Below are 25,776 nucleotides of genomic sequence, written 5' to 3'. Positions count from 1 at the left end.
GAAAAGATGACACCTTGATGCCTTTGAAAGGGGAAGTGATAAGAAGAAAAAAGATTTCACAATGGAAGCATTCTTAAAATTAGGTGAGGGATTACCAAGAGATCTTGGGTAGAAACAGCCCAAATTTCTAAATTAGAGTAAGGATGCCTTTCTTCCAAAGAGTCCAACTTTATTACCTTGATTATTTCTAGATTCCTTTAAAATGTTTTAAATCATGAAACATTTGAAACTTATAGAAGAGTACAGATGATATTACTAACACCCATATACATATCCCTCAGCTATAACTAATGTTACATTTTGCCATATTTTTCCAGATCTTCTTTTTTCAAGTAAAATTAATTGGCATTACAGAACCCTTTCCCTTTTTCCCCATCTCATACCATCTCTTGATCCCTCTCTTAAAGTAATCATTGTCTAGAAGGTGATGTATAATCTTCCCAAACATGTTTTTATATTTTTAATACATACACTTATGTTTCAGTTATTAATTGTTGTGTAACAAACCTTGCCAAAATGTAATGGCTTACAAAAACAACCATTTATTATTTTCCATGATTCTGTGGGTTGATTTGGCTTCGCGGCATGGCCCTTCTGCTCCATGAGGTTTATGGATATTGCACTCAGGTCCACTCTCATCCACCAGGTCCCCTTCCACGTGGCCTCTCAGGTTCATGGCTTCTCTGCAGCATGGCAGCTGGCTTTTAAGAGGGAGAAAGCAGAAGCTGCCAGTTCTCTTAAAGGCTGTGTCTGCACGTTCACACAGCATCATCTCTGTAGCCTTCTTTTGCTCTAAGCAAGTCCCAAGGCCAGCCCACATTCAGGGGAGAAGACAACTTCACCACTTCATGGGAGTAGCTGTAATAAATTTGTGGCCATTGTTAATCCAGCATAGTTCACTCTCTGGTCATAAGTTAGTTACATTCCTTCCACATGCAGAATACTCTTACGCTCTCCCAGGGACTCCTAAGGTCTTATCCAGTGCAGCATCAAGCTCAGAATCCAGTATCATGCGATCTACATCAGGTGCAAACGCAAATGTGGCTCCTGGGAACAGTTTTCTTCAGGTGCAGGTGTGTGGGTGTGGCACCTCTCGATCTGGCGACCCGGGCACTAAAAAGATAAGTTACCTGAACCTCATATACCCAACACAGAGGTGAGATAGGTACAGGAAAACCTCAGTGGGCACTCCCATTCAAAAAAGTTGGGGCAGTGGAAGGTAAAAAGAGCAGGCACTGGTATTAGTGACTCTGAAATCTAATGCTAGTAGTTCTGAAATCTAGCCAGGCACGTGTAGTCAGGGCTCCTACTCTGGGGCCAGGGACTGTTGCTTGATTAGGGGCCAGTGCTGCTTCTTGTGGGAGCTTCTCTGTAAGCCATCCCTTCCTTCCCATAAGAAGTAGGGCTCTGCTTGCAGCTGAGTAGATTTCTCAGCCTGCTTTCTGCCTATAGAAATTTGGGGGATCAGACACCTCTTTTCCCTTTTAGTCTTAGCCAGGGGTTGGCAAATTACAGCCTGTGGGTCAAATCTATTTTGTGGCCTGTTTCTGTATGGCCCAGGAGCTAAAAATTGTTTGTATATTTTTAATTTTTAAAGAGTTGTTAAAAACAAAGCAACACAAACACATAGAAAAAATAAAGAAGAATCTGTGACAGAGACCAGATGTGGCCTGTAAAACCTAAAATATTTACTATCTGGCCTTTTATAGAAAAAATTGCTGACCCCTGACCTGGTAAGTATTCCTCATAGGAGGTTGAATGCTACTAGAATGTGTCCTCTCTGAGTCAGTGGATCTGAAAGAGGACCAACCCAGTAGGCTCCATGCTGAACTCTGTCTTCTAAACTTATTTGTCAAATAGGCTCCTCCCAAGGGGTTTGTTTCTCCCATAATTTTGCTCCTAGGAATTGGAGGATGAATCGTACCCCAGCCCCCAACTCCCCACAGGAATGAGGAATAAGTGACTGCAACTAATGCAGCAATTATAGTAAAATTCCAATTTGGGTAAAAAGTCGCTCTGTTCATATATAGACATGTTCATATGAATTTAGAAAAAAGTTGGAAAGAGTCTACATCAAATGGTTACACCCATTATCTCTGAGTTGGAATAGGGTGGACCCAGGGAACCAACTTCCTGTATAACTGTTAAAAAGTGTTGCAAATCTGAGTATGTTTTTAACCTTTCTATTTAAAAACAAACTAATAATGTTTCCCTCCTGGTTTCTTCTACTAATTATATAGTTTTATTTTCGGCATTTAAACTGAGCCTTGGAATTTATCTTAGTAAAGCAGCCTCCTACCTCCCTCCAGTTGGTCTAACACAGTTAATCGAAGAATTCGATTTTATTTCACTTATTTGAAATACCAGCTTCATCAGTTTCTAAACGCCCATTTATACTTGTATCTAAATGAAATTATTCTTGATTAGACAGAATGTGCAGCAGTAGAGATGCATTGTATCTCTAAATGACTTCTTATCTTGTCTAACTTTTCCCTGCCTATTTAGGAGGTATGGTCTTGTTGGATTGAACTGCTTCACTATTTGGATCTTGAGACCACCTGGCTCAGCACTTTGGAAGAACGGATGAAGAGCACAGAGGCCCTGCCTGAGAAGACAGACGCCGTCAGCGAAGCCCTGGAGGTGGGAGCCCGCGTTCTGGGTGGTTCTTTTTGTTGCAATGAGGCTGAATGAGTATTCAAACAAGGAACGTAATGCCTTATGCCAGCAAATACTTTTGCTTCCTTGGTGGTTTTCAGCGTAACTTGTGTTTTCTTCCATTGCCTGAAGTATTTATAACATCATGTATATTTAGATTATTGGTGACCCACTAAACTCAGCCTTATGAGGTGGTTAGTTGTTTGCTAATTAGTACATTTTAGACTTCATAAAGCTCTCTAGTGATTTTCCAGATTGTTTTTACCAGTCCCTGGATAAAACTCTACCTTATGTTATTAAGACAATGCTCTCTTGTTTCTTCATAAAGTTATTTTTGCTCATTAGACACGGCAAGGACTGTGTTTACAGTGGCTTCTACTCTGTTGTCTTCAGATGTGAAAATTGGAGGATAGGCTGGAGAAGGCAGTGTTGGAGGCCTGGGATCCTGTCCCCAAGCCTGAACTTGAGTTCCTTGAGGCCAAGAAATGTGCCTGAATTTTTTTGTTGTTCCCCAGTTAGTTCCCCAGCACAGCCTGTGGCACATGATAACTTAATAACTGTTTCTTAAGTGGATTAAAGTGTGAAAAGAATAGATTTTCTTAAAAAAAAAAAAAAAAAAGAAGAGGAAGATGGTAGCTGTGCTTTTAAAACTGTAAGAATAGGATGTAGTAATTAAGTAGGTGACTGGATTAAAGGCCAGAAATAAGTCAAATGTGGTACCTAAATTCCAGGAGCCAGATGCTTTTCTGGAGAAAAGATGTCATTTCTCAAATAAAATAGCAGAGTGAGAGATTCAGAGTATTAAAAAATGTTTTGAAAGATTATTTTAAAAACACATACTTTCCTAACATGAGAGTTAATACATGTGCATTCTAGAAATATGGAAAATGGAGAAAAGTATAAAGTAAAGTGTAAGGTAACACTTTAAAACATTTTAGTGTACTTCTTCTGAATTATTATTTTTATGTATATATGCTGGGAGGTAGTGCTTTATAGTAACTGGATCAAAGGCTTTGGAATCACCAAGTCTTTGGAGCCAAGTTAGAATCTTAGCTCTTCTTTTTACTGTGTGTGTGTTGGCAAATTACTTAACTTCTCTGAGCTTCAGTTTTCCTATCTGCAATATGGGACTAATGTGTAGCCATATGATTAAATTTATGTATATATAAAGTGTGTATCTAAAACAGTGCCTTGAATTTTATATATGCTATAGAAACTTTTTAGTAATATAATCAACAACAGTTTGAAATTCTTTTATTTGTATAGTACTGTTTTTTGCTTTTAAACTTTGTATCATACCATGAACATTTTCCCATGTAATTAATAATCATTGAAATTATTTTTATGGAATTATCATATATCATCATTCATGCTGAGTTCTCAATTTTATGTGTTTATTAATACCATGAGGGGCATTTTTGTGAAATAATCTTTTAAAAAATAAATGTATTATATTTTATTTATTTATTTATTTATTTATTGGCTGCGTTGGGTCTTCGTTGCTGCGCGCAGGCTTTCTCTAGTTGCGGCGAGTGGAGCTACTCTTCGTTGCAGTGCGTGGGCTTCTCATTGTGGTGGCTTCTCTTGTTGTGGAGCATGGGCTCTAGGCACGTGGGCTTCAGTAGTTGTGGCACGAGGGCTCAGTAGTTGTGGCGCATGGGCTTAGTTGCTCTGTGGCATGTGAGATCTTCCTGGACCAGGGCTCGAACCCGTGTCCCCTGCGTTGGCAGGCGGATTCTTAACCACTGCACCACCAGGGAAGTCCCTGAATTAATCATTTTTGATCTTGTTCCTTAAGTAGATTTCTAGAAAATGGAATTACTGGTTTTAAGTATAGCGAACATTTTTAGAATCCTTGATTCACTTTGCCTTGGTAAATGCATTATTTTTTGCCCCTGTCCCTGTTCAGTCTCTAGAATCTGTTTTGCGACATCCAGCGGACAATCGCACCCAGATTCGGGAACTTGGCCAGACTCTGATCGATGGAGGGATCCTCGATGATATCATCAGTGAGAAACTGGAGGTGTTCAACAGTCGATATGAAGAGCTGAGTCACCTGGTAAGAACTGGGCCATGTGTGAGTGTCGATTAGATGTTTATGATATGGAGCTGACCTCAGGAACTTATACCAAGGGGAAAAGTTGGTAACCAATGGGGGTGTTGAGGGCGTTGAAATACTAGGTGGGGAGGAGCAGACCTTACACTTATAATGCAGGCAGAACTCGATGATTTAAAAATTTATCTTTGAGATTGTTTCTACTTATGAACTATTTAATTTCCTTTAAGGAACATATTATAGGTGTATATAAGAATAATGACTCATATTATCCTAGTAAATATTAGAGCCATCAGAATTTGATATAAGCTGCTATTATAAAATGCCATAGTCTCTTAGATACATACTCAGAATGTATCACAACATGCATGTCCATATCAGTAAGTAGAGAAAGGAGATTGTTTTTATAGGAGAGTTGGGTGGATATTAGAAGCTTTCAAACACACATTAAAAAATAACTATTGATGTTTGGATCATGAATAGCATCAAACTTAACCCAGAAGTTCAATAAATAGTGGCTCAACACTATGCACATCTGTAGAACTTCTTTAAACTTTGCAAAAAGAGAGATTTCCATGTTCACTGTACTCATAGACGTTTCTGTTATATCTTATATTCTTGTTTATAGGTTTATTGCTGAGTCCTAAAAATACCCTAAATCTGTAATAAATGGCATATTTTTATTCTCCTTTATTTTAATATGGTATGTAGGAAATCTTTACATTTTTCCCTTTTTATTGAAGTATAATTGAAATATAACATTATATTATATGTTATATGTAACATAACATATTTTGTTTTTGTGATTTTTTTAGATTCCACATATAAGTGAGGTCATACAGCATTTGTCCTTCTCTCTTATTTCACTTAAAATAGTGCCCTTAAGGGCATTTTTGTATTTTGTCATTTTATATAGAAAGAAGTAAAGATTAGTAATTTCCTGCAAGATGCGTAAGATACTAGAAGGACCTGTTCACTGTTATCATTGCTAATTATTATTTATTTATAATGCAGGCCAGAGTCTTAGAGTAGTGCTTTTATAGTATGTTCCTTATCTTGGTGGTTAGGACATAAGGGTTTTCTTATATTCAGATGTTTATATTTGTGCTGAGCGACTAATGGGTAAATTTTTCCCCCTGTAGGCAGAGAGCAAGCAGATTTCTTTGGAAAAGCAACTCCAGGTCCTGCGTGAAACTGACCACATGCTTCAGGTCTTGCAAGAGAGCTTAGGGGAGTTGGACAAGCAGCTCACAATGTACTTGACCGACAGGATAGATGCCTTCCAAGTTCCTCAGGAAGCCCAGGTATTGCCATGGATGTGAGGGTGTTCTAGTCGTAAAGAGAGCATATGTAATCATCTCCTCACCTGCGAGGGCACCAGCCCCTCCTGCCATCCCAACCGAGAGTCAGTGAGAAAGGCCAGCCTTACTCACAGGTCAGCATGTGGGTTTGGGGGTTCTCAGGGTTTTTATGTGAGATAATGGCAAATGATCACCATTTAAAAATTATAATTTTCTTAGCTATGAAACTGGGGAAATTCCCTCTTTATAAATGAGTGGCGAACATTTGAAGTGACAAATACAAAGGCCTTTGTGCACAGCATACAGCAGTCCTACGATACAGGTGGCCCATATTATTATTATACACACACTTATTAAAACATGGATAGGGGTCAATATATTCTTATCTGTTGTATGACTCTATGAAACTCAAAAAAAACCAAACCAGACATTCTCTCCCTTTTCTAATCTCTTTGTAGAAAATCCAAGCGGAGATCTCAGCCCACGAGCTAACCCTAGAGGAGCTGAGAAGAAGCACACGTTCTCAGCCTCCGACCTCCCCAGAAGGCCGGACTGCCAGAGGAGGAAGTCAGATGGATGTGCTGCAGGTGAAGGGGAAGGGCAGCTTCCTTTTCCTTTTCAGCCTGTTGGGCATAAAAAGAAAATGAGAAAGAGCTGACGACTTGGATGCCTTTGGTCTTCTCTGTGATGTAAAGAGTGGGATGGGAGTGATGTGTTGAAGGTGCACCGGAAACTATTGGATCTGTGTTTTCTAGTTGAGTTGAGAAGAGAGAGCAATCTAGATTTAGATGTTTGCTGTGTATAGGTTTTTCCCTTGACGCAGAGCCTCCATCTGTACTGGTATGGCTGGTACACTGGGCAGGCTGAGTGCATGGGATGCAGTACCACTTAGCCCCTCAATGGGGGATGCAGACTGACCTTCACCCTGACCTTGTGATGAAGGGCACTGTGAGTTCTAGGTTCTTGAATTGTGTTTTACAAACAGGTAAGAAAATTAATGCAGTTTTAATTCCAGCAAGGCTAGCTTAGCCTTTCATTATATCTCAGAATGAGACACTGAGTGTCAAGTAATTCATGACACTGGGCTGTGCAGTCCCCCAAGGTGATTGGGCAACCTCACTAAGTTCCTTTAAAGAATGTTTTTATTGTTGCTTTATTTTACAGCCTTCTAGCAGTATGTGTTATGCTAATATTGTCTGCTGAGAAAGATTATCATTCTGATGTGAATTGCTTATTATTTTCATTTCTGCAAACAGAGGAAACTTCGAGAGGTGTCCACAAAGTTTCAGCTTTTCCAGAAGCCTGCTAACTTTGAACAGCGCATGCTTGACTGCAAGCGTGTGTTGGATGGTGTGAAAGCAGAACTTCATGTTCTGGATGTGAAGGATGTGGACCCTGATGTCATACAGACCCACTTGGACAAGTGTATGGTGAGGCCATTGGGTGGTTAATGTGTCCAGTGGGTTTTCCCGTCGGTGATATGGCTTCATCCAGCGCTTATGTACATGGTTTGTTCAATAATTGTCAGTCTAAAGTGTGCTAAGCATAGGAATAAATGATGAAAAACAGATTAAAAAATTAGAAGTGTGGTCCTTTCCTCCCAGGAATTTAGAAGAGATAGGAGAGAGATAGCCTGCAGAGAGTAAAATCAATTAGTACAGTGTAATGAGATAAGGAAACTAGAATAAACATGTATATAACATGATTACAAAAAAAAGAAGAAAATACATCTTAATCACAGGATGAAGTTAGGGAGGGCTTTGGCAGAATGTGACTAATAAGCTAAATTTTAAAGGATAGATTTGAGTTAGCTAGAAGAACCATACTTAGAATGAATGTCAGGAATATTGCAATGTACGACAAATGTGTTCGCAAGGAAAGTAAAATTTTAAATTTTAGTTTATAAAGTTTAAACCTAAAGTGTGAAAGAAGAAATTATACTTAGAATGGATGTCAGGAATATTATAGCATAAAAAATCATTCTCTAGGAAAATAAAATTTTAAATCAAAGTTTAAACCTAAGATGTAAAAGAAGAAATTATTTAAAAGGCCTTATTACTGTTTTAGTCTTGAACTTTAAAATTCAATTGCATAGAAATTTAAAAATAATGTGGCCAAGCATGCACAATCGTAGAACTAGTGTTCTGCTTGGGAAGAATCATGAAAAAACTGAAGATGACACAAGTTAACCTAAGAAAAGTCTGGGAAGAGTTCTTTGTGCTTTTCAAAATTGCAGTCTCCACATGTCTGTTGCATACTGAAGGTTGTTTGATTACTTGAAAGCTTGAATGGGTGGAAGAATGAAAAAATAGGATGAATTTTTATATATAATATGTGTGCATGTGCACGTATGAATGTAAATATTTATTTACTGAGATATAGAGATCAACAGAGCAAGCACTGTCCTTGACTTCGTGTAACTTAGTCTGGTGGCCTGTTATTATGTGACAGTGCCACATGAGGTGTTTCAGGTCAAGATTATGATGCATGGAGATAAGAGAACCTGCCCAGAATACAGCTTTTTAGTTTTAAAGTAACAAGGATGAGGGCAGCTCTGAATTTGACCTACATAACTTCGACTTCCTATGGTCATATACATCTTGATGTATTTAGTTTTTATATGTCTTTTCATTGTATAATTAATATGTACTCATTGTGGTAGACTTGGTACTTCAGAGAATTGTAAGAAAAAAAATGAATCTTAATACTTCCAAATTCCAACAGCCAGAAATAGCCAGTGTTGGCTTTTTTCTCGTAATAGCATTTAGGATTTTAAAAAATGTAATTTAAAAAATGTTAGACATTCAGTTTTTAGTCCTAATATTTTCCCATTTTATGTAGGAAATATGTTCATATTATCAAGTACTTTCATAAACCTTTAAGATAACATGTTTGAGTTTTTTTCTTTTTTAATAAAACAAGTATAACCTCTATGAGTGTGTTTTCTTATCTGATTTAAAAGAGTCATTACAGCCTTGATTTCATTTTACTCATCCTTTGAACCAGATCTGGGAAAGATAAAGCCCTTTGATCTCCATAGTTAGTTCTTAGCTGTCAATCTTTGTAAGCCATGTTCTGAAATGGTTCCAGCAGGCATGTTATCACTAATAGGTAAAATTTGTCATCTTTATTTTTAAGAAACTCTATAAAATTTTGAGTGAAGTCAAGCTTGAAGTGGAGACTGTAATCAAAACAGGAAGACACATTGTCCAGAAGCAGCAAACTGACAACCCCAAGGGGATGGATGAGCAGCTGACTTCTCTGAAGGTTCTCTACAATGACCTGGGTGCCCAGGTGAGCAGAGCAAGTGCACTGCCCGCCTCTGTCTCTCTCATTTATGTATTTTAACATTTCACTTCTGGGAGAAAGCATATTTGAATTTTATGTCATTAATAATATATGTTTTCATTTATGCCAATATTTTTTATTATATTTCTTTAAATGTATGTGTTACTATTACAATGATGAATAGTTACACAGAAATGTATTTTTAATATTTAATCCAGGTTAATTTCTGTATTTTCAATGGCTACTGACTTTTCATAAGTTATTCTAAGGAAACTCTACAAATAATAGTTTCTGTATAAACTCAAGTTATTGGTCCTTGGATTTCTAGATTGCATAATCTATTGAGAAATGTTAAAAACATTAGGACTCTAATAAATAGTGACAGGAAGTTCACATTAATCTATCAGGATTTAAAATCCTTTCAAGAAACATCTATAATTCGGGCATTTTAGTGAATTCATGGGGAAGGTGTTAGGCCCTTTACTGTGAGTGACCAGCTGGATCCAATAGGCTTAATGTCTTCTCTTATTGAGACTCTCTGCCCTGAAACCAGAGAAGCAAAAACACAATAAAACAAAAAAAGAAACAAATAAAAAATGTGTTGAAGTGAAACCTTCTCATCAATATTGAAAAGCTGTGTTAGGTAATACATTAGACCCTTCTTTGGTTATTAAATATTAACGAAGTTTCTACACAAGCCCAGCAAATGCTAGCTGAAATTTTGTGATCACTTTCAGATTAGTAAGAAAGAACAGTCCTACATTTCCTGGGCAATTTGGACCGCACTTCTGCAAGATTAGATTACTGGTGTGATACATTGTGTATCATTTTGATACACTGCACATCTGGAACACATATGTTAGAACTTATTTGTATATTATACAACTGAAGTTATTTGTGAAATATTGTTGTATTTATTGGGCATTTTATAAATGGGAATGGTGTGGTTGGTTTTTACAACAGATCTCTAACTGTAATTATGGTTTTGGAGTTAAGTCATTTTCTCATTCAACACAATTGAGACTTTACTGTGTGTGAGGAGTTATACAGGCAGTTAGACATACAGTGGTAAGCAAAAACATAAATTATCTCTCTGCCTAATGGAACTGAGAGAAATAAAAGAAGAAAACATTAATCAAGTAGCCATGCAAAGTAATGTCAGATTATTAGCCCGAAGTGTAATGAAGGAATGTATGTAGTGCTTTAGGAGTGTATGTAAAGGGGGATTTGGTCCAGTCTGGGTTAGAGGAAGTGGTGCATAAGCTGAGATCTGAAGGATGAATAGGAGTAGCCTGGGTGAAACCAGTGGAGGAGCTTCCGAGGCTGATGGAACAGCATGTGTAAAGGCCCTGTGGCAGGAGGCAGCATGGTACATTTGTGTGGTTAAAACAGAGACAGCAAGTGTGGGAACATGGTGTTGGAGAGATGGGATGAGACCAGATCCGATCAGTGTCTTAGAATTTGTGGTAAAGGTTTTAATCTCTGTGTTAAGAGCAATGAGCCATTATGGCAGGGTTTTAGCAGGGAGATAACATGCTCAGATATATGTTTTTTAAAAGATCACCCACTGCAGTTTGGAGGGTGGATTGCAGAGAGGCAAGAGTGGATGTGAGAAGACCAGTTAGGAAGTCATTGTTACGCTCTTTGTGAGAGATGATGGTGTTTGAACTAGTTTGGAGCAGTGGAGATGGTATGAGCCGATTTTTTAAAGACGTTATTTAGGAAGTGAAATGAGCAGGACTTGGTAAAGGATTTGATGTGGGGATTCAGGAGAGAGAGATGAAGGATGACTCCTGGGTTTCTGGCTTGATTATGTAGAAAATCATGGTGCCGTCACTGGGACAGGGCACTGGAAGGAAAGGCAGAAGCGTGGAGAAATCATAAGCAAGTATTGGACATGTTGACATTTTAAGTGCCTTTGAGAGAGTTAATCGCATATGTCAGATATTGACAAAGTTATTCAAGTCTGGAGAATATATCTGGGCTGAAGATATAAATTTTATGAGTCATCTGCATAGAGGTGGTTAAGTTTTCAGTGATGATGAAATTGTTTAGGGAGAGGATATAGTGAAAAAAGAAAAGGGCCTGAATTCAGTCTTGAGGGATTACCTCATTTAGGAGGGAATTTGAGGAAGATGAGCTTGTAAAAGAAACTAAAGTATATATGTATGTGTGTGTATATATATGTGTGTGTGTGTGTGTGTGTGTGTGTGTACACACACATATATATTTATATACATATGTATACCACATTTTCTTTATCCATTCATTTATCAATGGCTATTGTGAATAATGCTGCAATGAATATGGGAGTGCAGATATCTCTTTAAAATAATGATTTCATTTCCTTTGTTACATACCCAGAAGTAGAATTGCTGGATCATATGGTAGTTCTTTTTTAAATTTTTTGAGGGACCACCATGCTGTTTTCTGTAATTGTAAACTTGACATCTGCTAAGAAAGTAGATCTTAAGTGTTCTCACCACACAAAAAAAAGATAACTCTGTGAGATGCTGGATGTGTTAATTAACTTGACTGTGGTGCTCATTTCACAATGTATGTGTATCAAATTATCATATTATGCACCTTAAAAATTCACATTGTGCAACCATATATTATATATATATATATACACAGAACCACAGTAAGTAGCAAGAAGTGGTAGCACACCAGGAAAGTGCTAGGTCTGGGAAGCCAAAGGAAGGAGGGCCTTAGGAGAATGAGTGTAGGCTCCTGTTCTGAATATTATTGAAAGTTAAATATGACATCCACTTAAAAATGTCCATTAGATCTGTTGCCATTGGGGTCATTATTGAACTTAGGAAAGACAATTTCTGTGGAGTGATGGGGATAGAAGCCAGAATGTCATGGCTTGAAGTATGTATGGGAGGTGAGAGATGGTTTCGAGAATTTGTATGGGGAACGTAGGAGAGAGGGAAGTCGTTAGGGGAGGTGGGACCAAAGTAGGAAATGTGTGTGTGTGTGTGTGTGTGTGTGTGTGTGTGTGTGTGAGAGAGAGAGAGAGAGAGAGAGAGAGAGAAACGGAGAGACAGACATTTGAGTATGTTTCATACCTGGTGGGAATGATCCTATTGAGAGGGAATGGTTGCATATCCAAGAGGGAGAAGGGATAAATGGTTAGGTCTGAGATTTACAACTTGAGGGGCTTCCATGGTGGTCCAGAGGTTAAGACTCTGCACTTCCACTGCAGGGGCCGTGGGTTTGATCCCTGATTCCTGGTCAGGGAGCTAGGATCCCACATGCCCCGTGGCCAGAAAAAAAAAAAAAGATTTACAACTTGATATGGCCTAATTCAATATGCAGTACATCTTAAAATGTATTGATTACGCTGAGGAGAGTGTAAATTGTTATAAGTTGAAACTTAAATTATCTTCTTCCTGGTTTACAGAAATCTTTGGTAGCATTAAGTTTTATGATAATTGTGTAGCTGCCTGGGCATGTCAAAGTCAGATAAGTATCATAATATCTTTTAAAAGAATTCAAGTATTTGTCTCCTAAAGTCTGCATTGAAGTACTATTAATTTAGAGTCATGAATTTTAATTAAACTCCATAGAAAAAAATTTCACTTTTAAGAAGGAATTTAATAATAATCAATCCTTGAGACATGAAAGAGTAAAACTGAACCTATGGGAACAGGACCAGTAAAAAAGAAATGTAATCCCATTTTACTTATTAAGAAAATTTGGTTTTTATATCTAAGAAATTTTGTATCATCTAAAAAAATTTCTTCCCATACATGACTTATCACTGTACTACTTAGGTAATGTTATCATCTATACATCTGTGCACATGAAAGGAAGAACATGTTTTTGTGTATGTATTGTGTTGTGACATCCTTTAAAGTGTCAACTCAGTGTTAGGTTGTGAATGACTTTAGTTTGAGAGTACCATCATGTAATGCAAAGGGTCAGACCAGCCTCAATCTGATGGTCATGCCGCCCTGGTTATGGCCTTAACCTTTTTAAGCTTCACTGCCCTGTTCTGTTAAATGGAAAACATAGTGCCTTTCACAGGGTTTTATTGTATAACATGTGTAGATTTGTTAGCACAATAGGAGAGCTGTATCAAGAGCCTAGTAAATGTCAGTTCAGTTCATTTTGCTTTCCGTCAACAGCAGTAAGAGCAAAATAATAATAAAAGTTTATGTTGCATAGCCATTTACTGTATTTTACGTTAAGCGGTTAATTGTAAAACATATGATTGTAAAAAATCTTGCTATTTCCCCCTCACATTGCTAGAATATCTGTGTGTTTTTAAGTGTGTTTTTTTTTTTTTTTTTAAGATTTCTTTATTGTAAGTGTGTTTTTTAAACAGAATCCCTCATTGAGAGGATTTTAAGGCATCTTCTGTTCAAAATAATAAAAGGAACTATTCATTGATTTCTTAACTTCGCTGCAGGGACTGGGTCAAGCCCTTTGTGTATGTATTTTTTTTCACTGAAAACTCATAGCAACCTTTTGAGGGCTGAACCTCCACCAAGGTCTCTTAGGAAGTAAGTGGAGAGCTAAGGTGAAAACTCAGGGTTGCCTGACATGTAACTACTACAGTATATTGTACCCCTGCAGAAAAGTAAGAATGGTGTGATTCTAGGTGCCAGAGATGAAGGTTAGGTCTGTCTTGGGGGTTAAATATGAATCTGTTTGGGTCTTTAGTTAATGCTCTGATTCATTCCCACTATGTTGATCTCTCTTGTGCTCTCTTTTTTTTTTTCTAAGGTGACAGAGGGAAAACAGGATCTAGAAAGAGCATCACAGTTGGCTCGGAAAATGAAGAAAGAGGCTGCTTCTCTCTCTGAATGGCTTTCTGTTACTGAAACTGAATTGGTACAGAAATCCACTTCAGAAAGTTTGCTTGGTGACTTGGATACAGAAATTTCCTGGGCTAAAGTAAGTTGTAGTTCAGGTGAACCACCAATATTATGCCAATGTAATTGGTGGCATTTTGATCAGGGAAATCTGGGTAGATGTAATTTCTCTCCATTTCATATAAAATATAGTCTTATCTTTTTTCCATGCCTCTGTCCTAAGAATGAATAAGAATATTTTAAAAACAACCATCTTCAGAAGATATTTTTATCTTGATTCTGAAAAGAGTTAAACTCACATGGCTCATCAATGAGGGCTTTGTAGTTATTATGCTTAGGTGGTACTTGAAAATATTATAATTATCACCTACAAAAGCAGTGACATTTTTTGAGTATTCATTCTTCACAAAGTATTGTGCTGAATTTATTTATTAATTCTTCTATAGTAACTTTTGTACCAGTAACTAATCTTTCTATTGCAAACTAACCGGTGTAAAGAGCATAGGAACAGAGTTTTCAAAAAAATCAATAAAAGATCCAAGAGTTTTCTCTAGCCCTATAGTTACTTAGAAGTCACAGAGATCAGAGAGTTGATTTGCTAGTTCTATCTTTTGATGTGGAAAAAGACTTGAATGAAACACAAAGTATTGATAGTTTTTCTTTTTTTTTTTTTTTAACTGAAGCATTCTTTTCCTGAATTTATTTTCTAAGAAGGAAGCACGTATACTAGAGATAAGTGCTGAAAATAAATGATTAATCCTGTGACAGAAGTTTATATAAAGCTGCAGGTATCAGTTTTAACATTCTCTACAGATGTCAGTTGATGGGGAGTGAAGAGGAGGTGCTATGAGGTCATGGGATAATACAGCTCCTTAATTTGAATGCTTCTTTGGAGATAATTGTTGTAAGAAAGTCAAGATATTAATCACTAGGAAGAATGTTCTCAGTTTAGAAAATAGCTCATGAAAAGTGTAATTGCCATGGGCTGTGTGAAGTGAAAAGAAATATATAAAGGAAGTGAAAAACACTGGAATTCATGAGTTATGGTGGATGAATGCCAACCAAAGGCACCAAACTTTATTTTTGTTAAATTTAAGTTTTTCAAGGAAATACCTTCTTTCTACAATACACTTTGAAAGCCATTATTTTCTTATAGCACCATAAGTCACATAAGCAAATTGAATAACATTTGCATAGTGTAGTACAAAAAAAAGGACAGGAGCAAAAATCATCTCTAATCAAAGAATACCCTGTTATCATTTCAGTTTTTTATAGACACATATAGACATGGAGGCACAAGCATATACTTAAAACAGAATTGTATTGTATCTAGTGTTTCATGACCTTCTCGAAAAGCCTTATATCTTTAACATTTTCCTTTACTTACAAGTGTTTTTGTGTCACACATTGGAGATAGGAATAGTATTTCATTGTATACTTTATTTTTTATTGTCCCATTCCTCCATTCATGTCCATTTAAATTATTACCAATTTTCAATATTGTAAGAAGTGCTGTGATGAATAAAAATACTTGTGGCTGAATCATAGCATGCATTCGTAATTATTTCCTGAGGATAAATTCTTAGCTCTAAAAATATTGGGTCAAGGGATATATCCATTTTAACATCTTATACCTGTTATGAAATTGTCCTTCAGAAATGTACCCAGCAGCTATGAGTGAGAATTCCTACTTGCTTGTTTTAACTACACTTTTGACAGCAGTAGGCAAATAACATGTTTTGGTTATTTAATTAGAACATTTTCCATTAGTTTATAGGCCATTTGTAGCTTCTATCACAGCTTGGTCTTTTAATTTAGAGCTCTTTACCTGTTACAATTCTTAATGCTTGTTGTGTATTGGTGCAAGGTTTTTTTTTTTTTATAGCTTCTATCACAGTTTGGTCTTTTAATTTAGAGCTCTTTACCTGTTACAATTCTTAATGCTTAGGGTGTTGTGTATTGGTACAAAATTATTTTGTTTTGTTTTTTGCCACTGTAGTTTCCTTTCTGTTTTGTATGTTTTTTAAAAACTTCTTATATATTTTTTAAAGAATAAAATGCTTTTTTTCTTAACTACTTCTGCCTTTAGTGCTTAGAAAGGCCAACTCTACTCGAAAGTTATGTAATTATTTACTTATATTTTCTTCTAGCTCTTTTTTTTTTTTTTTTTTTTTTTAATGAGGATCTTGAATCAGATGCGTATGTTTTTTGATTGATTGATTGATTGATTGATTTTGGCTGTGTTGGGTCTTCGTTTCTGTGCGAGGGCTTTCTCCAGTTGTGGCAAGCGGGGGCCACTCTTCATCGCGATGCGCGGGCCTCTCACCGCCGCGGCCTCTCTCGCCGCGGAGCACAGGCTCCAGACGCGCAGGCTCAGCAGTTGTGGCTCACGGGCCCAGCCGCTCCGCGGCATGTGGGATCTTCCCAGGCCAGGGCTCGAACCCGCGTCCCCCGCATTAGCAGGCAGACTCTCAACCACTGCGCCACCAGGGAAGCCCTCTTCTAGCTCTTTCATAGTTTCATCTTTTTACCTTTAATGCTTTAATCCTTCTGGAATTTAGTTTGGTGTATATAATGAGGTAAGGCTCTAACCTTTTATTCCAAATAGTTTACCAGTTATCTCAGCACTGTTTATTGTGTAATTATCCTTCCCCACTGATGTGACATGCTCAATTCATATATTCTTTTTACCTGTTACTTTGCTTTGTTTTCTGCTTCACTGATCTGACCCTCTGAAATGTTCTTCAACTGTTTAACTATGTGGCTTTACAATATATTTTAACATGTAGTTAAAGACAGGATTTCCTGACTTTATGCTTCTTCTTTTGTATATACTCATATGAATTTTAGAATTATCACTCTTAAATTCTTAGAAAAATTGTTAGAAATTTCGATTTGAATTGCCTTGAATTTATAAATTTGTTTTGAGGGGAATTGACATCTTTGTTATATTTGTCTTTTTAGTAACATGGAATGTCTCATTTCCCCCCCAAATTCCCTTACATCCCTACATAATGCCTTGGTTTTTTTCTTTGTAAACTTTATCATGTATGCAAAAAAGTTTATACATACATATTTATTTTATTTTATTGGTATGTATGAAGTATGCCTTTCTTTTTTTTTTCTTTTTGTTTTTACTAATTTCTTATGGCTGGTACATAAGTGATACCAAGTTTTGCATATTTAATTTTTAATCATCAATCTTTGTGCACTCACATAAATTCAATTAGTTTTTCAGTTGATTCTCGTCATTTTTAAGGTAAAGACAATAAATATGATAAGTTTGTTTCTTCTGGAACTATTCACTCTTAAATTCCCATTTAATCTTATTTCAGATTTGAAATAATGAAGATGGTATATACAAATCATGAATTCATAACACATTCTCTTCACTAGAGTAAACCAAATGAAACATCAGTATGTAACATAATCACCCAGTTTTTCAATGTTGTGTTGTCAGATTTAAGAAACATGCATATTTCAAAACTTTTTAATGTATTTCCACTATAATAGTATACAAAATTATTTTCAATGAAAAATTTAAATAGCATCTGCATTCTGGAACTTAGTGTTTTTATTCCATAGCTTAAAAATCATTATTTTCAACGTAGCCATTTTCTTTACAATAAAATCTATTAACATAGTGTGTGTACTCTTTACATTTAATTGCTTGTGGTTAATTATTTCTTATAGTTTTAAAAGACTACTGTAGTCAATCAGTCCATAGCCACTGAAGGAATGCAGAAAGTTATTAACTGCAGAGGGCATGGCTGTGGGTATTCTGTTTCGTTTTTGTTTTTTCCCCTCCCTGCTGGAGAACACTTGAGAGAAATATTTCAGTGTCTTTATAAAAATACTAGTAATTGATGTGGCCAAATGAGTCCTTATACCTTGACTCACTTGTGAATTTGTAGTTTTTATGCCTTTCAAAATGTGATTTAATGATGTGAGATTAAATGTAGATTTGAGCTTCTTGAAATTATTTGTTTAAATATTTTTCTAAAAAGGTACAACAGCAGTAGGGTAGATATATGCATGTTACTTTTTTTTTTTTTTTTACAGATTATTATTATTATTTTTTAAATTTATTTATTTATTTATTTTTGGCTGTGTTGGGTCTTCGTTTCTGTGCGAGGGCTTTCTCTAGTTGTGGCAAGCGGGGGCCACTCTTCATCGCGGTGCGCGGGCCTCTCACTGTGGCGGCCTCTCTTGTTGCAGAGCACAGGCTCCAGACGCGCAGGCTCAGTATTAGTGACTCACGGGCCCAGTTGCTCCGCGGCATGTGGGATCTTCCCAGACCAGGGCTTGAACCTGTGTCCCCTGCACTGGCAGGCAGATTCTCAACCACTGCGCCACCAGGGAAGCCCACATGTTACTTTTTGATTGAAAGAATTTTGTAGTTTTAATTTTGGAACCCGACATTCTCTTTATAATTCTCTGACTGCACACCTTGCCTGGTCAAACTTATGAATGTGAAAATCAAATAATCATAATACCATCTAGAGTATTAGCTTTACATATTAAGACAAGTGTAAAACCAAAGCTTAGACGTGCTAGTTCTCCTATGATGTATAGTACAAGATGAAATGTTTTTTGTAATGCTTATAAACAGACAATATGTTAAGTCATCTTAGAATTTTGAGTTCTGGGTTAGTCCTGCTTTGCCCACTTGTAGTTACTGAAAATGGAACTGATTCATTATTTCTAGAGTTTTGATGAAGATAATTGGTGTTGGTGTGTAATGAATGGAATTTATACTTAAAATAAATGAAATAATTACCTTTCCACATCTAAATTTGTTACATTCTTTGGTGTTTGCATAATTAAATATTTAATTTTTATTTGAAACTTAAAAACTCTCATCATGTTAGTAAGTTGTGGAATCTTGTGAACCTTTGACATGTGTAAGTTATCTAGGGAGTCATGTATACATGGAAGAAAAGTTTTTTAAAAATGAAGGTTGTATAAACTTTTATAATGTTTTGAAAGATCAAGTAGGTCTGGGAACTTTTATTTTCTAGAATATTCTGAAAGATCTGGAAAAGAGAAAAGCTGATTTAAATACCATCACAGAGAGTAGTGCTGCCCTGCAGAACTTGATCGAGGGCAGTGAGCCTGTTTTAGAAGAGAAGCTCTGTGTCCTTAATGCCGGGTGGAGCCGGGTTCGCACCTGGACCGAGGATTGGTGCAACACCTTGATGGTATGTTTCAGGAAGAATTTCATGGTGAAATCTTCTCTCCTTTAATTATGTATAAACGAATACTGTTTTGATTAGGATTCCAAATCCTATTTTCTGTTTGTCACAATAATGTTTTGCTTGTGAATTAATTTCATTAGACTACATTTTATCTTTTCCTTTGAAAAGATAATAACTAGAAAGAGTTCAAATGTCTCTATTAAGTAATAAACCATTTGTGATATACATAGAAATGTGTACTTTAATATCTTAGTAAATACACCTTATTTGCTACATTTTAATGACTTAATATTGTATTTGATTTTCATACTGTTACAAACTATATATATAATATTTGTAATGTTCTAATATTGGTGTACTAGTTAAGGGCACCAGTTCTAGCATCTGATGGCCTAAGTTAAAGTTTTGACTACAAACTGATTGACATTGGTCAAGTTATGGGTTGGCCAAAAAGTTAGTTTGGGTTTTTCCGTAACATCTTACGGAAAAACCCAAACAACCTTTTTTGGCCAACCCAATACTTAAATGCTCTCTAAGTCTTAGTTTTCTCATTTGTAAAATGGACATTATTATAATTTCTACCTCATACAGTTTTTGTGATTATGATGTAAAACAAGTAGGGCTCTTATAAAACTATATTTAAAATAACCAATTTTAGATATTGTTATGATGATTATGGTAATTGTTAAATGCTATATGTTTTTAGTCTTTGGTTATAACAATACTACTACGCTGTTAACCAGTATTTCATGGAAATAGTGACCATTTAATTTCATAGTGTTTTTCTGTCCCTCTTACAATAACAATGAATATATGGCAACCGTACCTTCTCTTCCCTTAAAAAAAGTTCTCATCTATAAATTATTATTTGTTCTGGTATATCTGAGATAGGACTTTTTCCAAATTCATAGAATTACTGGGTAATGGATATAAACAGAGAAAAATAAATTATTGTGTGTTTGGATATTTATTGAAATCAACCAGAATGTGTAGGGCATTGAAGTTGGTGGGTTTACGTCTTGATCTGTCAGATTCATATCCAGAGTTCATCCGCGACTTACTATCTTCATAACCTTGGGTAAATTACTTAATGTCACTAAGCTTTAATTTCCCTATATATAAAATGGGATTAAAAGAACATATCTAACAGAGTTGTTAAATGTTGAATAACAAATGTGAAATTCTTGGCTCATAAAATATGTTCATTAAATATTTTATATATTCATTTTTATTGTAACTAGTTTTATTCCACATGCTCATGGCCCTTAATTCTGTCTTCTGCAGTCTGTACCTTCTAATTTCTCCTTTCAAATAATATCTTTCTACTCCTATTAGAACATTTGATTTATCTGCTTTATCAAGGTAAATAAGTCTGGTGTTTATAAATTCTTCTTACTTAGAATCCAGACCACTGTCAAAACTTTGCTCATATGATTTATTGGTTCTCATTTTATTTTTTCAATGATTTTTCCATATTACAGATTAATAATTTGTTTCCTTGTTTTTAAACACTTTTCTTCGAAGTTTCTTCTAGTTTCCTTCATCCTATAAAATATAGTTCCTAAAAGTTTTTGGTTTCATCATAAGGCTCCCCCACTCTTTTTCATCAAGTTCTAAATTCTTGCCTTAGCCTCAGCAGTTTTGCTTAGTTTTAACGGACTTAAACTGTTTTCAGATGTATTCTCTCAATCACATGTTATACCTTGCTTCAGGAAGTTTCACTGAGATCTGTTCCAGGTGTAATGTTAAGCGCTGTCGGTACTGAGGTGAAACGACAGGGGCCCTGCCTCTAAGTACTTACAGTCCATTGAGCAAGCAAAATTTGAATCATTTTTTAATATTATTACCTCCTTAAAAGAGTTTTTTAACAAATATGATCAAGGAGGGGCCAATGAGATTATTTGTAATACAAGAATGAGGGATAGGGATTAAAACAAAATGAAATTAAAAAAGAAACTTTCACCTTTTATTCTTCTTCAACTTTTCATTGTATTGAGATCTAAATTAAAATTAAAACGTGTTCAGTCACAGTGTGCGTGTTTAGGAATGAGATTTATCCATTGGGGAAGAGCTTTGTAGGAAGGTGGAAATTCTTCTTGAAATTCAGCACACAGTTTAGCACTTTGAAGGTCTTTTAAATGTCTTTTAAGATTATTGTCTTAAATATTTCATATGATTGTATCAGCATTTTATTAATTCCTTTCTAGAACCACCAAAACCAGTTGGAAATATTTGATGGAAATGTTGCTCACATAAGCACCTGGCTTTATCAAGCTGAAGCGCTATTGGATGAGATAGAAAAAAAGCCAGCAAGTAAACGGGAAGAAATTGTGAAGGTAGCCAATGTAGAGGATCAGTAACGCTTCTGGGAGTGGAAGGTTTTGCTGTTCTCTTTCTCTCGAGGAGTACTGCAAGTTACTTGTGCACACATGCTTCCCATGCAGCAGATTCATTAGCTTTTATGTTGGTGGGATAAACTGAGCCTTTTTTTGTTTGTTCTTTGTATTTTGTCTTAGCTTATTTTTTGTTCCGTTCCTTTCTTGTAAGAATTACCATCTAAAAATACCACATTATGTGATTGTTAATAAAATTTTTTCCATTGTAATTTAATAAGCTATAAAAAAAACTTCTCCATTTTGTCATACAAGGTAGTTGAATGCTGGGTCATTAGTTCACGGCAAAAGGTCATTCTTAGTTATTTTTTTAATGACTTGCAAAATTTGGTGGCAGTATAGAAAGTCAAAGCAAAACTGACTTCACAATGAGTATTTGGCTTTCATTTCTTGCTGCATATTGCCCCCTGACCCAGCTTTGCAGAGGAATCAGCTGTATGAAAAAGATAGTATACTTTTTCAGAAGCACAAAGTCTGGCAGACTTCTCTCTTCACTTTGCTCAGCCTTTTGATACCCTTACTCAGTGGTGTTAAGCAAAGAAGAAATTGTTGTCTCGGGGGCTCCAGAGTCTCAGAAAAGTGCCCTGAGTACCCCTTATTCATTCCTGTGTTTCTACATTTAGTTTCAAAGTTGAAGGTCAAAAGCAGCTTTTAAGAATTCCTCTTTGGGAATCTTTTCTTTTTACCACTCAGGCCCCACGAGTCCTTCCTTTGAACCCTTTGTCATGTCAGGCATGGATGAACAATTGAATTCTAGGTTACAAATGTACTTTCTCAACATTTTGCAGACATCCTTGAATGAATATTTTTTTCCCTTTACGTTGTTTATTGATGACAGAAACAGTGCATAATTAAAGATTTTATGAGGAACCTGCAAACAATAAAGCATGTGTCTGTTGCCAGCAAAATACAATTATTCCAGGTCCTTTAGACATTACAAATAGAGTTCTTTCACAGCAGATGGTTCATTCATAACAAAGCCATTTTAGAGTGTTTAATTGTGCTTCTATAAAACCTTCGAAGAATGAGGTAGTTTCCTTTACTCACCACATTTTCCACATTTCCACGATTACACTTTTAGTGAACTTATTAAATCCTTTTAACATAACCTTTAAACAATTTTTCATGAAAGCCAAGCCTTATTTACAAAGTGTTTATTTCCTTCCACTTGATTTTTCTTAAAGAGAATTTCAAAAATCACTATACAACTAGAAAAATTTGAGACAAGCAACGGCTGTTTTTTTTTTTATTACAATCAGATTTAGATGTGAGAGAACACGTTCTAAAAATTCCATAGTTAAGCTGATGTTCTCCTGTTTCTATCTATATACACTGATTTAAAAACAGTTCCTCAAACTACTTATTTTCTCTCAGCCACCATAACAAGTAAGCACAAATTCTTCAGAACAGTGGGTTAAGCACCATGTATTAGCTGATTGGGTGCATTGCTGGATCATTCATTCTCGTAAATCACCAGGAAAACATCTGCAGAATTTATAGATGCATACAGACTAGCTAGCTTATTTTTAAGACTTCATTCAAAATCTACTTACAGCCATACTCTTGAGAGAATTCCAACACTCTTCAAAAACTTACCAATGAAGTAGAAATTGAGGCAGGTTCCTTTCTTAGCCCTGAGAATGAATTTAATGACAACTGTGAAATTAGCTTGAGGAAACTGCATAATGTTGTTGCATATTTTAGTTAAAAACTAAATGATAATATTCAACCAATTTCCAAATCAGTTCACCTTCACCAAGGGAAGGGGGATGGTGGTAAATAGTATTTCTAGGGGGAAAAGAAGTCACAGTCTACTCCTTGCCACTTACTCCTTTATTCAGCCTCAAGAAGCTTTGCAATTCTTAGAATAAAGCGGTTGAAGAAATGACACAATAAATCTTATAGACTATTCAATCATAAAATAAAGTTTTATCCAATCTGGTAGTGATCGAAAATGCTTCCCATGTAACATGAATGAGTCGTAATGTATGAAGAGCTCTTATTCAAATTGATGGTGCTGAAATCTCTTACTAGGAAGCTCAGACATTTATTTAAACTACCTTTACATCCGAGTTAGCATTACACCCATGTTTGGTTTTGATTTTTCCCATGTGATAATTTTGTTTTACTTACAATTAGCGTTTACTCTCTGAGCTGGATGATGCTAATCTCCAAGTAGAAAATGTCCGTGAGCAAGCTGTTGTTTTGATGAATGCACGTGGAGGCTCAAGCAAGGAGCTTGTAGAACCAAAATTAGCTGAATTGAACAGAAACTTTGAAAAGGTTTCTCAACACATCAAAAGTGCCCAAGTAAGCAATTATGTTTTTTTATAAAACTATTTTTCTTATAGATACGTAGCTACGTGATAGATAATTATATGGTATATATATCGAGAATTTTTAAATTAAAATGATTTTATCACTTTGGAGCATTTGTTCTTATTTATTTTGATTATGCATATGAAGGAGCGAATATAAGAAATTAGTATTAAAGAAAATAACCCATTAGAGAAAAGGTTTCAAAGTACTGAAATTATGAGAGGAAGGATCATCTTTTTTGCAGGAAGTAAATATTTTCTAACTTTGCTTTGTTTTGAAATACTTGATATAATAGGCCAAACAATCTTTCATAGCCTGTGGATATACTTAGATTATTTGCAACTTAAAGAAAACAACAGAAATCTTGCTTTAACTTTTGTCTTCCTTAGCCTTGACCCTACTTCCTTACCTTCTGAACTAAGCTCACTTATTCTTTTCAATAGATCTATGGGAGATTTTTCCTACATATGTAAAAGAGTAATGCAGGAGACATAGGAGATGGAGTGAGAGAAAGTACAAAGAAAATTATTGTTGTCCCCATAAATAATTTCTGTTAACGTTTTGGCATACATATACACTCTTATGTGTATGTGATATTAAAATATCAAATATTTTATACTGTTTTATATATTCTCCTCTGACAAGGTTTTTAACAGCTATTCAATTAAATGATCTGTTAAATATTCTAAGTCAATTTTCCACTTTTATAAATACTGTATTGTTAAAATTCTTTTATGCATGTCTTTTTGTTCATTTCTTAGTATGCCCTTAGGATCACTTCTTAGAATTCCTTGATATTGTTGTGAAAGTTGTACCTATAAATGCTGTTAAATAGATTTTTCCTAAGATTCCTACAGTAAGTTTGTGCCAATTTATACGTTCATAACTAGAGTGTGAGATTGCTAGCTTCCCCACGCTCAGCCAACACTGCATGTTATTTTCCTGCATTTAGTTTTATTAAATTTGTTACATTGATTTTAGGCACATAAATATTGATGTAAAGGCTTTCTATATAGATACTGTCTGAAAATACTGCATTGGGAAACATGTACTTTTTCGAAGTTTTGGTATCAAAATCCAAGGGGCGTTGTACTGGGGAAAGTTAACTGGGAGGCATTCTTTGGGATGTCCCTCTATTAGGTAGTGGCCTTTCTTCCTCTCTGTGGCCATGGCAGGGATGGCTTCTGGATCATGGCAGTGTTTCCTGCTGTGCTCGCCTGTGGTCCCAGAACCCTCCTCCCACTCCAGGCAGCCAGTCACTTGCACAGCAGTTCACATCCCTGGCTGGAGTTTGGAGAACATGGGTAATCAGAGAATCCCAAGTTGGTAAAATTATTGCTGTGGGAATGAATGAAATTAAAGTCAATTCAAATAAATGCGAGTTCTTTCTTGACACTGATTAAATGGTGAAAGGTCAAGTTAAGAATATCTTTTCTTTTTTTTAACATCTTTATTAGAGTATCATTGCTTTACAATGGTGTGTTAGTTGCTGCTTTATAACAAAGTGAATCAGCTATACATATACATACATCCCCATGTCACCTCCCTCTTGCACCTCCCTCCCACCCTCCCTATCCCACCCCCTAGGTGGTCACAAAGCACCGAGCTGATCTCCCTGTGCTATGTGGCTGCTTCCCACTAGCTATCTATTTTACATTTTGTAGTGTATATATGTCAATGCCACTCTCTCACTTCGTCCCAGCTTCCCCTTCCCCCTCCCCGTGTCCTCAAGTCCATTCT

At 35.9% G+C, this 25,776-nt stretch overlaps 1 protein-coding gene across 8 annotated transcripts in view; it reads left to right on the top strand.

Moving 5' to 3' along the window:
- Positions 1 to 25,776, top strand: part of UTRN (utrophin) — a 506,643-nt gene that overhangs the window by 182,757 nt on the left and 298,110 nt on the right. For all 8 annotated transcript variants that reach the window (XM_057528183.1, XM_057528180.1, XM_057528182.1 and 5 more), the window contains 10 exons: positions 2,506 to 2,640; positions 4,565 to 4,714; positions 5,854 to 6,015; positions 6,471 to 6,599; positions 7,269 to 7,442; positions 9,151 to 9,306; positions 14,038 to 14,208; positions 19,148 to 19,327; positions 21,532 to 21,660; positions 23,857 to 24,027. In XM_057528183.1, coding sequence (XP_057384166.1) covers positions 2,506 to 2,640; positions 4,565 to 4,714; positions 5,854 to 6,015; positions 6,471 to 6,599; positions 7,269 to 7,442; positions 9,151 to 9,306; positions 14,038 to 14,208; positions 19,148 to 19,327; positions 21,532 to 21,660; positions 23,857 to 24,027 — 1,557 coding nt within the window. The remainder of the gene's footprint in view (positions 1 to 2,505; positions 2,641 to 4,564; positions 4,715 to 5,853; positions 6,016 to 6,470; positions 6,600 to 7,268; positions 7,443 to 9,150; positions 9,307 to 14,037; positions 14,209 to 19,147; positions 19,328 to 21,531; positions 21,661 to 23,856; positions 24,028 to 25,776) is intronic.

This window comes from Balaenoptera acutorostrata, chromosome 14, assembly GCF_949987535.1.
Source record: "Balaenoptera acutorostrata chromosome 14, mBalAcu1.1, whole genome shotgun sequence".
Taxonomy (NCBI): Eukaryota; Metazoa; Chordata; class Mammalia; order Artiodactyla; family Balaenopteridae; genus Balaenoptera; species Balaenoptera acutorostrata.
The sequence above is the reverse complement of the archived record's forward strand: the minus strand, read 5'-3'. Positions and strand labels throughout refer to the sequence as shown.